General features: G+C 39.2%; 1 protein-coding gene across 1 annotated transcript; it reads left to right on the top strand.

The window, feature by feature from the left end:
- The first annotated feature begins 2,772 nt into the window (after window positions 1–2,772).
- Window positions 2,773–12,755, top strand: SUCNR1 (succinate receptor 1). The gene is made up of 3 exons (XM_036352567.1): window positions 2,773–3,046; window positions 8,842–8,907; window positions 11,431–12,755. Exons 2-3 carry the CDS (start codon window positions 8,845–8,847, stop codon window positions 12,418–12,420), a joined length of 1,053 nt encoding a protein of 350 aa, XP_036208460.1. The 5' UTR covers window positions 2,773–3,046; window positions 8,842–8,844; the 3' UTR covers window positions 12,421–12,755.
- The last annotated feature ends 551 nt before the right edge of the window (window positions 12,756–13,306 follow it).

Here is a 13,306-nt window from a genome sequence, read left to right as displayed (position 1 = left end):
CATTTCGGAAAAAAAATGTCATTAATTCTTGGACTTCGATTTAATCTGTGAAGTACATCAAAGGTATTGTCATTCAACTTGTAAGGAAGTCAAGAGTCAGAGCTGGTGCTTTTATAATCAAAGTATATAGATTTAATCTCAGGCCCTCTCCTTACAGACTCTGTGATCTTGGGGGAGTTAATTAACCTCTTTGAAGCTCAGATTTTTAACCTGTCAAATGAAAAAAGTTCAAAAAGAATAACAACCTCAGAGAGTGTTTACAAGCATTTATTGCATTAAGGTGCTTAGTGCCATACCTGAAATACAAGAACTCAAAAATGACAGATATTTGATAAAGAAATAGATACACATACACTTCATGTATAAATACATTTATATTTCATTCATGTAATGTGTGTGTGTGTGTGTGTGTGTGTGTGTGTGTGTGTAGATAGACATAACATATTTTTTTAAGTTTCTAAAATTTAGGCTTTCATATATTGAAGAAGGGGAAATGTGTGACTAGGAAGACTGGCTGGAATACATAGAATTTCTTTTTTTCTGGACATGTTAAAATTTTTATTTTACTCACAATCAACAAAAAAAAAACCCAGCTAGATATTATAACCAGTTAAAAAGAGCATTTTTCGAAGAACAGCCCTACAGAATAAGGAATGTTGAAAGTTGAGTCAAAACTGAGACCAAATTGAAGATATACTGCAGAGGGCCAAACTTCCATTGCTTTCACTATTCTACAACCCACCTAGTTGTAAAATAACTTCCCTACAATGGGAATCAGATACACTGAAGGGGTGTGCCCTATGCATAAATAATGTGTAGTTTTCTATTAATGCACAACATTTTCCTACCCATGCAAAGCCTTATTTTCTGTTTTGTAACTATAAGATAAAGCTAACCTTTGCTCAAGTATAATAATATACACAAAAGTAATATAATTAGAATGACTCTAAGTTAAAATGTTATCGTGTTACAGAGGGGGTGAAGCATTTGAAGATGTGGAGTTCATGAAAAAGCTCTTTCATAACCAAATCACTTATATCTTTATTACTGGCGCCTGATCTGCATAGGTGCTAAAGCCAAAAACTTCCTGATCAGGCCTTCTTCCTCATGCTATACATCTAACCTATTACCCACCCACTCTTTACGTTTTACTTCCACTGGTCTTAAATCCCACCAGTTCACTCCATTTTTACTGCTCCTTTCGTAGACCAAGCTTGTATCATTTGCAGAGTTCTTTTTGGGCTTTTGCCTGTCCCTGCTAACTCAATGCTCAACTTTCGTGTCATTCAAATTAAATCACTACTGCCTGCACAATTAGGGACACGGCATAGACCCTATGGTTCACATCAAGTAGACCAAGTGTCTGTTTGAATATAAACCTAGCATAATCCTCAGAAAAGCCAGGTGGGATTCCTGTCTGAAACTGCGGTGATGAGCTTCCAGGTGCTATGCAGAGCACTGACTCCAATGTATGAATTTCCAGGTGCTGAGGTTATCTTGCTTAGACACCACCTCTCTCCCTAATCTCTAGCCACCTGATGTATTTTTTAATGTCTCTTGATTTTGATCCTAGAAAATAAAATGGGAAATACCCTAGTATCCCTTTTGCCAAGACACTGACAGAACATATATTCAGATTTGCTTCCATAGTTTTTGCTTTACAGTTCCATCAAAATTGTTGATAACAGATATTTTGTTATTATATGCCCAATATAGAATTCACCAAAAATTATCAATTTTAAAAATGGGGGGAAAAAAGCAGAAGCTATCCAGGTCCATCTATACGCTGTCACAAAGGGTAAGATTTCCCTTCTTCTTATGGCTAAGTAGTATTCCATTGTGTAAATGTACCACTGCCTTTTTTAAAAACTATTTTTTATTGATTTCAGAGAGATAGGGAGAGGGAGAGAAAGACAGAAACATCAATGATGAGAGAGAATCATTAATCGGCTGCCTCCTACACACCCCACATGGGGGATCGAGCCTGCAACCTAGGCACATGCCCTGACAGGGAATTGAACCATGACCTCCTGAGCCTCACTGGCTGGGCTACCACTGCTTTTTTATCCACTTATCTACTGATGGGACACTTGGAATCCTTCCAAATTTTGCTCATAGTAAATAATGCTGCAATTATGCAAATTGAAATAAGCCAGTCAGAGAAAGACAAGTACCGTATGATTTCACTCATATGCAGAATCCAAAGAACAGAATGAACTAACAAGCAAAATAGAGACAGACTCATACATAGAGAGCAGGCTGACAGCTGAGGGTGGGCTGGGGGAGGAGGGTGGGATTGAGCAAAATATAAAACAAAGAGGAAACAAACTTACGGACTTGGACAACAGTGTGGCATTGCCGAGGATGAAGAGAGTGGAGGAGGGTATGGAGTGATGGACAGAGACTTGGCTTGGGGTGGTGAACACACAATACAGTGTACAGATAATGTGTTGTAGAATTGTGCACCTGAAACCTGTATAATTTTGTTAACCAGCGTCACCCTGATAAATTCAATAAAAGTAAAAAACAACAACATAAAAAAGCAGGTTAGATTGTGGTGATGGTTGTACAACACTATGAATTTACTATAAATCATGAATTATGTACTTATAATGGGTGAATTTTATGGTTCTGTATGTTATATCTCAATACAGTCTTTTAAAAACTGGTTTTTAAAAAGCAAAAGCAATTGTATACCCAACATAAACAGTACTAACTTTTAAATATGCAAATAAACAAAAATAACACATGCTTTTCTGTTGTTTCGAAAGACAATAAAAATATTTCAACGGCAGTCTTTTCAAGTGCGATTTGTGAAATGAATTTGTTTTGTGTCTGGACTTTACAGGAAGTTCTCTTGCTTGAACTTGGCTTGGAGGTTTGACTGAGTAAGTTGTTCCTTGACTTTTGAATTATTCATCTTGGCTGCATGATACGCAAATCACACTGCTCTCACTATGTCTAGAGGCACAGCACTGGGTCAGAAGCTGCATCAAGTTGCTGGCAAAGAATTTCTGTCAAGGGATTAGGACTTTCTGTCAGAACGGTAAGTTGTAATGTAACTCATGTTGCCCAGGTATTTAAAGTAAATAAATGCCGTTTGTTAGGGGTTTCTTTAAAAAGTGGCTTGTGTGCAATTAAAGTTTAAAGCAATGTTTAAATGAACTGTCTGAACTGTTGTTCATATGTGCATGTAGGGCAGCAAAAGAAACTGAAAGGAAGTCATATATTTTTCCTTTACATTTATTTTTTTAACAAATGTAATGCCTTGTTTACGTGGCCAAATAATACATTCATTTTCTTCTAAGAGGTTTATTGTATTTGCTTATGTTTTGGTAACTATATTTCATAAAAAAAAGAATGAGAATTACTTGAATAAATTTAACTATTTGAAAAATATGTAAAGTTTCTAAATCATATGAAACAAATATCATATATATATATTATATATAGAAAATAATGTGCTAGACGAAATACTAAAATTTACCAATTGTGTTTGTAAAAATTGCATTATTCAAGAATATAACCCACTAGGGAAAAAGGGAAAATTGCAGAAATCATTGCTATTATATCTTCCAAAATGTTTTATAATTAGTGAGTTATTTTTAAGGAATTAAGAAAAAACACAATTTGACATCATACTTTAACATTTTAATCCTTTGACTTCTGGTGTAATTTCTGCAATATATAATATACATCAAGTCATCAACATTAAATGATTATATCTTTTCAGTGTAAATATGTTCTTTATTCAAATGGATTATTAATGAAAAAAATCAATTTCATAAAAATATACACATATTACTGTGTAAATTTGGCTTAATAAAACAGTTAAGAATTAATATTTCATAAATGTTCTATATTATGATGAATATAAGGAAAACAATTTAAAAGTTATTAAATTATCAAATATGTTTTTAATTTAAGTTTCAAAAGCATACACCTTTAAAAGGCTGAATATAATCAAAGTGAAAGAAAGATATTCTCAAGTTAAAATTAAGAACTGCTTATGTAAGTGAAATTAATATTCCTTGTAGTTTAATAATTCTAACAGGTATAGGTATAATTTTGAATAAATAATTAAAGATTTTACTTTAATTGCCAATATCTAAAAACCTGTTAAAAATAATTTGTCCAAATCATTTATAGCAATTTTTATTTTCTAAAAATTAAAAATCAACCACTAGAAAATGGGAGAGAATATTCATTTTTCATAAGGAAATTTCCCTTCAATTTGGAATTTTTCTTAAAGGACCAGCTTATTTCATCAATTTGTAGAATTGTGATGGCCACACTAAGAACACACTTAACTACAAGCATCATCAAACTTGGAATCTATTACCCTGGAAATTGAGGATCCTGGCAAGGTTAAATTGGTTTGCAAATATTAGACAGACTTACATTTATAAAGCCACAATTTATTAGTATTATGAATTTAGGAATAATATTTTTAAATAAAATAAATCTATCAAAAACAGATTGAAAAACATATTTCTATAAAAATAAATTCAAATAAGTATTAAACAGTAGGATGATATCCAAAAATTAGGAGTCATTGGTTTACAGAAATTTTGATTTCTTCTTTTTGCCTCTCTGCATTTTCTGAGTGAGTGTTACATAATAAAATGTTTTTGTTGTGTGTTTTTTAAAAGAATGAAGGAACCACTCTGAGAAAAAGGTCAAAGTTGACGAGCCATTCATTTTTCTTATTTCAGTCCTGATATTTTCTATCCCTGCTTTCTCCTTAATTTCCAATCCAAGTGGACAACTCACAAACAGAAGAATCCATGGCTTCAACTTGGCTGAGTGTTAGCTATTGGTAATCTTCCTTCTAGTTATAGCTGTATTTTTCTTTCATAGCAGTCAAACTTTTCTGCTGCATGTAAGCTACTGACATAAGTCAGTTTAGTACATTTAAGAACTGACTAGGGAGAAAAATAAGACTTATAACTAGAAAAACAAGAAACTGAAAAATGAGACAAATAATTTTTTGTCTTAAAAACTTTCTATTGTCTTAATATTCATTTGAGTGTGTACACCAGTTTTTTTAAGTATTCCCAAAATAACTAAGTTGCCCAGAACTGAGCTTTGAAGAGCTACATTTAAAGCTTGGGCAAGCAAGGATTAGACCACAGAAAAGTCTATAAACAGAGAAAAGACAACAGGAGATTGCCAGTCATAGAAGGTAAGGAAGTGAGTATCTAGAAGTTATGGAATTGAAAGTAGCTATGAGTAGAGTTAGAAGTGATAGTGAAAACTTACCAAAACTTAGTCTAAAAAATAAAGCCTATTGTTTAAAAAATACTTTTTTAAAAAATTTAACTTTTTTCTTGTATTCCTAAGAATTTTTAATATTATTAAGTACAAGCTGATATGGAGAAAATACAAAGTCTAGATAAATCAAAAGGAGAATGCACACTATAAAAATTATTTGGAATTTTATCACTACTGATAAAACTATTAATACTTTGGTACATGCCCTTGACTTTCTAATGTTTCTTAATTTCAGATGTAAACTAAGTCTTTAATTATCCCTCATTTTTAAAAGTGATCCTAGAAAATATATATTAAATTTTTCTTTCTTCCAATGTATATCTAAATCACACTTACCACTATTACAATTGCCATTTTTGAATATTAGTCATATTATTTGCAGTGTCAGCCTTTATAGTAAAACTAGTGGCCTGTTGCATGAAGATTCGTGCAATAGGCCTTCCTTCCCCTGGCTGCCAGCACCGGTTTTCCTCTGGCACCCGGGACCCAGGCCTTTGGTCCTGTCGCAACAGCAAGGCTTGGCTTTTCCACTCCAGCTGCTCCCAGCCCCTCCTTTTTTTTCCCCAGCTCCTCGAGCAGAGGCCAGGGCTGCCACTTCTTGAGCAGAACCCAGGGCGGGCTGGAAGCTTGGCTTCCTCTGTCGCCGGGAGCAACCTAACCCTCCTGCTCGCTCCAGCTTCGTGGCCGCTGTCATCTTCAGTCGTCTTTAGTCTTCACTCTGTGCCTGAATATGCAAATTAACTGCCCTCTTTGTTGGGTTAATTTACATAGTCACTCTGATTGGCTGGTGGGTGTAGCGGAGTGGCAGAGTGATGGAGTGATGGTTAATTTGCATGTTTCTCTTTTATTAGTGTAGCTAGTGCAATGGGCTTAATTTGGTGGACTTACTACAGATTTGATCATGGAGAAAATATTATAAAAATATTTTCTAAACAGTCAAGTGTTTATATTATCTCTCCACTCTGCAAGCATTTATAGGTCATCTACTATCTGGTAGTCACTGTGCCAGGTCTAGAAGATCCACTATGAGTAAGATAAAGTTGAGGGAAGTGTTAAAAAGAAGCTCAGTATAAAATGAGAGCATAAAATGTGAGGACCTAATTTAGACTGCTGGGTCAGAGAGGCTATCTTGGGAATCCCACTGATATCTGAGAGAAGTGTAGATAGAAGACAGAATACGTTATGGGGCAAGAACCACAGTGGGGAAGGTCAGTGAAAAGAAATTCAATGCACTGAATGTGAGTAGTCTTCTCTGTGCACTCAGAAACAGAAAGGAAGGTGAGCAAGGAGGTGAGTCATGCTAGGTGAGGCTGAAGTGGAGTACAGGAGGCAGTTCATGCTGTGAGGTCCCCATGAAAGGTTTTGGAGTTTATTCCTTCAGTGGAAAGTCATTTAAACATTTTGGTTGAGGAGAGTAGTTGTAGTTTTGAAATATCGTTTAGCTGTCATGTTGAAGACAGATTGAAGGGGGGACAGAGATGTGAGGAGACTGTAGGAAGATATGGTATAATCCAAGATAGAGATGATGATGGCCAGGACTAGGTTGGTGATGAAGCAATAGAAATGCATTTGAGAAATATCCATTCATTATAGACTATGAAACCTGGTAGTTTATTTGTAATTGCAGGCAAGCTATAGGTGACTTCAAGGATGTTTTTATATTTTTAAGGTAAAATGGCCTGGGGAAATGGTGAGGTCATTGATGGAGTTAGGTAGGGGAATAACATATCAGGAAGGAAGTTGAAGAGTTTAGTACAGGATTTCTGGAGGCAGAAGTGCCTGTAAGCAATGTATCAGTGGCAGTAAGTATAAATAACTAACACTTATAAGACAGGTCCAGGCTTTGATATACATTTGATAGTTGATATATGGATGATCATTAAAGCTAGAAAGTGGATGAGATCATTCATGCAGTGTCTAGATAAAGAAGTTCAGTACTGAGCCTTAAGGAACTCAACATTAAACACTTAGGTCAAGAAGGCTTAAAAAGAGCCTGCAAAGAACAAAGCAAAAAGAAGAAAAATTAGGAAGTTGTCATTTTATAGAGGGTAAAGGAAGAGAGTGTTTACAGAAGTCATGGTATTAAAAAATAGCGGAGAAGTCAAGAAAGAAGACTAGTAGTGAATAAATGACCATTGGGTTGAGCAAGGTGGAAGCTGTTTTGGTTGTGTGGTGGGTCAGAAGCCAATTGGAGTAAAGGGAATGGGGTGTCAGGATATCAAAGCAATTAGTGAAGACAGCTCTTTGTTGTAATTCAAGCTAATGAGAGAAACCTTTGAAACCAAGGAGAATTGTTAATGTCTGCTCTTTATTTTTAAGACAAGAGAGAGTGTTTATGTGCCAATGGAAAAGAAGTAGCTGAGCAGGAGAAGAAGGCTGAAGAGACAGGAAAGAGAGAGTTTTGATAACAGTTAACATCCCTGAGAATTTGGGAATGAGTTGGATCTGGAGTAAGCCCAGAGGAATAGACATTCTCTGTTGTCACCGGAAGGAAGGAGAAGACAGATGCAGAGGCCGGAACCAGAGAGTGGACATCCATGAATGGGCTCTCCCTCAGGGAACTCGAAGACAAAAGCATCTGCTAATGAGGAGTAGGGAGAGTAGGTAGAAGTGGTTTGAAAAATTGGGAAAGATATGAAATTGAGAAATGTACTATATTCCTGGAGATGTGAGAAAGCAGGAGAGCAGTAGAATCAGATATGCTCAAAGATGGAGATAAGCCAACCTGCTCAGTTCTTCAGCAGCGTTCATGTGCCTGCTGCCCAAAGAAGTTCCTATCCAGCTTTGTCTAGAGTTGGACTCAGTGGCAGGTTGCCCTGGAAAGACTTGAGGAGAGGCTCAGAGGAACTTACAATACTTTAAAGAGTGATTAAAATAACATCAAAATATTGAATTTGTCATATCTACAATTCCATGAATTGTTTTCATAAATAAAACACTCACAAAACACCAGCAATCTTTTACTGAAGTAGACCACTTAAATTTGACAAAAGATATGAATTTTCCAGAAGCTTTCACGATAGAGAATTCTGCTCAATGTTTTCATGTTTCCCAGAAAGGAAAAAAAAAAAAAAACCAGTTCAGGTCGTTTGACCTTATTTTGCTCTATTTATCAAAATACTTATATTGAAAGAATCATTTGGTTGCAACAACTAGCACACAGAGTTCTATATGACAAAGATTTTTGGAAAATTTTATTTTTAACCTTACTTTTTTCCTCACTAGAAATAAGTAGGATTCAATATTTAATAATGGCAATTCAGTACATTTTTAAGAAACTCGAGTTCTTTAAGTACCCTACTCAACCAGAAACAATCTGTTCTCATTACAAGAGAAAACATGGTAGGTGAGCGAGATATATATGGGTTGAATGAATCAGGTTGCTTATTTTCATAACCCCCAGTTTCGAAGATGCTATGATGGAGGTATTTTATTAGATGTAAGAACTGGATTTTCATTTTATGAATTTAATAAAAATAAGCATAATACTTTAACAATATAGAAACAAAGTAAGAGCTATTGAAATGTCAAGACTAGAGTTATAACAATCCTTGTTTCCTCTTCTAGGTTATGATTCAATCTAATTTAACTCAGCAGAACTTGTCAGACAACTACAGTGTGCTGGGGAACATGGTAGGTCCTGGAAACGTCTGTCTTCACTCACTTCACTGCACTTTTCATTGGTCTCTTTGCAGCTTTTCAAATCCTCTATGTGTGTTTCCACCTCACGGCCTTTGCACATGCCTTTACTAATGCCTGGAATACTCTTTATCATACTCAGGGTGGGGCAAAAGTAGGTTTACAGTTGTGAGTATGTGAAACACAGAGTTTCTTTTTGTATTATTATTTATTAGTTACTAGAGGCCCGATGCACTAATTCATGCACCAGTGGGGGCCTGGCCTGTGTGATTGGGCTGAAGCCAGCTCTCTGACATCTCCTGAGGGGTCCCAGATTGGGAGAGGGCTCAGAACAGACCAAGGGACCCCACTGGTGCACAATTGGGGCTGGGGAGGGACACAGGAGGTTGGCCAGCCGGGGAGGGACTGTGGGGGGACTCCAGGGAGTGTCCTACCCATCTCACAGTCCTGATCTGCTGGACCCCAGCAGCAAACTAACCTACCAGTCAGAGTGTCTGCCCCCTAGTAGTCAGTGCACATCATAGCAAGTGGTTGAATGGCCTTAGCATATTATTAGCATATCATGTTTTGATTGGTTGAATGGATGACCAGACACTTAGCATATTAGGCTTTTATTATATAGGATTGTATTATTTTCCATAGGAACAACTATAAACCCCCACCTTTTATGATATGCACTTTTTTTTCAATTTCTGATTCTTCTCAAGGTATTATAAATTGTTTGAAATTAGAAACTTTCATTCATTGTTGTTATTCCCACTGGCTAACACACAGTTCAAAGGTATCCTATCTAATAAAAGAGAAACATGGTAATTGGCATACGACTGCTACCCTTCCCATTGGCTAATCAGCGAGATATGCAAATTGACTGCCAGCCAAGATGGTGGCTGGCAGCCAGGCAGCTTGAAGCGAAAATGAGGCTTGCTTGCTTCAGTGACGGCGGACTCCAACGTTCCCCGCCTGCCTTGCCGGCCTCTGAGCTGGCAATTTGAAACATTGTAACAAATATAGAAGCTAAACAAAACCCCAGAAACCTGCTTTCAGCGAGCTGGGATCTCAGAGCTGGAGTTGATACAGAGTTTCGATTATAGAACACAAACAAACCAGATACCTGCTTTCAGCAGCAGAGGCCTCAGAGCTGGAGCCAGAGCTAAAGCTGGCCCAGAATAAAAAAGAAAAAGAAAAAAAGGAGCGGTTGGGAGCTTCAGTCACCTGACAGCCTGAAAACAGCCCTCAGCCCCTCACCCAGACTGGCCAGGCACCCCAGTGGAGACCCCCACCCTGAAGGGTGTGTGACCAGCTGCAAACAGCCATCATCCCGTCATCCAGGCTGCCCAGGCACCCCAGTGGGGACCCCCACCCTGATCCAGGACACCCTTCAGGGCAAACCAGTTGGCCCCCACCCATGCACCAGGCCTCTATCCTATATAGTAAAAGGTAATATGCTTCCCAGCACCGGGATCAGCAGAGCCGCGAGGCCTTCCAGCACAGGGATCAGCATGACAGGGGGAAGCACCCCAACCCCCTGACCACCCTGCGGCTCTGTGTGTGACAGGGGGCGGGGCCACAACCTCCCTGCTCTGTTCATGACAGGGGAAGGCGCCCCAAGCCCCTGATCAGCCCTGCTCTGTGCCTGATAGGGGGGAGCTCCCCAACCCCCTGATCCACCCTGCTCTGTGTATGACAGGGGGCGGTGCCCCAACTCCCCTATCAGCCCTACTCTGTGAGTGACAGGGCAGAGCTCCTCAACCCCCTGATCTGCCCTGCTCTGTGCGTGACAGGGCGGAGCTCCTCAACCCCCTGATGGGCCCTGCTCTGTGCGTGACAGGGGGGAGCTCCCCAACCCCCTGATCGACCCTGCTCTGTGCATGACAGGGTAAGAAGCCCCACCCCTCTGATGGGCCCTGCTCTGTAAGTCACAGGGGGTAGCGCCCCAACCCCCTGATTGGCCCTGCTCTGTGCCTGACAGGGGGTGGCGTCGCAACCTCCCCATCAACCCTGCCTTGAGTGTGACAGAGGGCAGTGCCCCAACCCCCCAATCGGCCCTACCCTGAGCGTGACTGAGGGTGGCATCGCAACCTCCTGATCCGCCCTGCTCTGTGCATGACAGGGGACGGCGCCCCAACTCCCCAACCTGCCCTGCTCTGAGCCCGATCAGGGGCTGCACCTAGGGATTGGGCCTGCCCTCTGCCACCCGGAGCAGGCCTAAGCCAGCAGGTCGTTATCTCCCGAGGGGGGGTCCCAGACTGTGAGAGGGCACAGGCTGGGCTGAGGGACCCCACTCCCCTCCCCCCCGAGTGCACAAATTTTTGTGCACCGGGCCTCTAGTTAATAAATATTTTTTGAAACATTAGTCACATATACATGCATATACATGTGTACTCCTTACTAATGTAAACCACTCTCCATTTAGTCAACTTTTTGAGCGTTCTTTTAGAATTATTATTATGTTAAGTGCCATTATGTCCTTAGCCATCCTCTCATGTTTCATCCTTATATTTTCTCTCTCTCCTTTAGGCATGGAATGCATCTTGTGAAAACTGGCTGGCAGCAGAGGCTGCCCTAGGAAAGTACTACCTTTCCATTTTTTATGGAATTGAGTTCGTTGTGGGAGTCCTTGGGAATAGCCTTGTGGTTTTTGGCTACCTCTTCTGTCTGAAGAACTGGAATAGCAGTAACATCTATCTCTTTAACCTCTCTATCTCTGACTTCGCTTTTCTGTGCACACTGCCCCTGCTGATCAAAAGTTATGCCATTGAAAACTGGACCTATGGAGATGTGCTCTGCACCAGCAACCGGTACATGCTTCATGCCAACCTCTACACCAGCATCCTCTTCCTCACTTTCATCAGCATTGATCGCTACCTGCTCATGAATTACCCTTTCCGAGAACACCTTCTGCAAAAGAAAGAGTTTGCTGTTTTAATCTCTTTGGCCATTTGGGTTCTGGTGACCTTAGAGCTCGTGCCCATGGTTCTCTTTATAAATCCCGTTACAGGTGGCAATAAAACCAGATGTAGAGATTATGCAAGTTCTGGGGAGCCCAGATACAGCATCATTTACAGCATGTGCCTTACCTTCTTGGGGTTCCTCATTCCTCTTTTTGTGATGTGCTTCTTTTATTTCAAGATTGCTATCTTCCTAAAGCAGAGAGCCAGGCTACAGGCTGCCACGCTGCCCTTTGAAAAGCCCCTCAACTTAGTCATATTGGCCATGGTGATTTTCTCTGTGCTTTTCACTCCCTACCACGTCATGCGGAACCTGAGGATCATTTCACGGCTGTGGGACGAGAAGGAGGCCAAATGCCCCAGGGCCATCATCCACTCCTTATACATTGTGACCAGGCCCTTGGCCTTCCTGAACAGTGTCATCAACCCCATCTTCTATTTCCTTGTGGGGGATCACTTCAGGGAGATGCTGACGAATAAGCTGAGGCACCACTTTCAATCCCTTATGTGCTTTAGGAGATGTGCTAATGGACTCGTGTTTTCATTCAGAAAAGAGTGAGGTGCCTGTGGAACAGAACATCTTATACACGCAGTTGTAGGCCAGTTAGAGTTTGATGGACTCGGACATAAACCAGAGCGGGTCACAGATCCGCCCCTGATTTGAAGACGTGGTGTACTCAGAGTACATAAAAAGGAAGAGGATGAGAAGAATTTATTTGTTTGTCCACTTACAAATTGAAAGAAGTCGGACAAGCAGGAATATCTGGGCATATAAATTCAAAATCCTAGATGTTATAATACCTCAATCAGTGTAAGAAGAATAGAAGCTAGATAGAGTAGCAAGTTTGCATTTAATCATCGGTTGGACTGTAAAATAAAATTGTTTTGGCAAAATTCTCCTGTGTTTTTCTTATTCATACTCTCCTATAACTTTATGTGAGAATTGAATAGCAGATTTTACATACATTATTAAGTATTATTGTTAGAAGTTGTACTCTTAAGCAAATTTAAAGTAAAGAGTAACAATAATGAGCAACAAAGCAATAAAATAAGGTCAAGGATGCTTATATATCCCTTTATATTGATCATGAATTGGGTCAACTCTCCTTTTTGTTGTATGGTTTATAGTGTAAATAATCATATTGAATAAAGATAGTCAACAATGGGAAAGGAATCTTTGAGCTTGGTTGTTAGGGAATTTAGATGTAAATGATTTTAACAAAATACTAGAAAGAGATACCAAAGACAAAAACCTCAGAGTTATAGAACACAAAGTGCCTATCAGGAAACCCAAAACAAGAAAAACATCACAAAAGTGAGTAGACTGTGGGAGATCATTGTGCCATCTGGCATTTAATTATCATACTTTGATCATCATTCCACAGAACTATATTAAAGTTTATTAGTCTTGCTGCTGTTGATTAAATAGGAAACTTTAAAGCAGT

This window comes from Myotis myotis, unplaced genomic scaffold (genome assembly GCF_014108235.1).
Source record: "Myotis myotis isolate mMyoMyo1 unplaced genomic scaffold, mMyoMyo1.p scaffold_m19_p_2, whole genome shotgun sequence".
In the NCBI taxonomy this organism is placed as follows: Eukaryota; Metazoa; Chordata; class Mammalia; order Chiroptera; family Vespertilionidae; genus Myotis; species Myotis myotis.
Note: the sequence above shows the minus strand (reverse complement) of the source record. Positions and strands in the feature narration are given on the sequence as shown.

Excerpts from the sequence above, each read along its gene's own strand:
- SUCNR1 (XM_036352567.1), top strand. The coding sequence starts at position 8,845 with ATGATTCAATCTAATTTAACTCAGCAGAACTTGTCAGACAACTACAGT. Across the intron at positions 8,908-11,430 it reads ACAGTGTGCTGGGGAACATG|GCATGGAATGCATCTTGTGA; the intron begins GTAGGTCCTGGA and ends TCTCTCCTTTAG.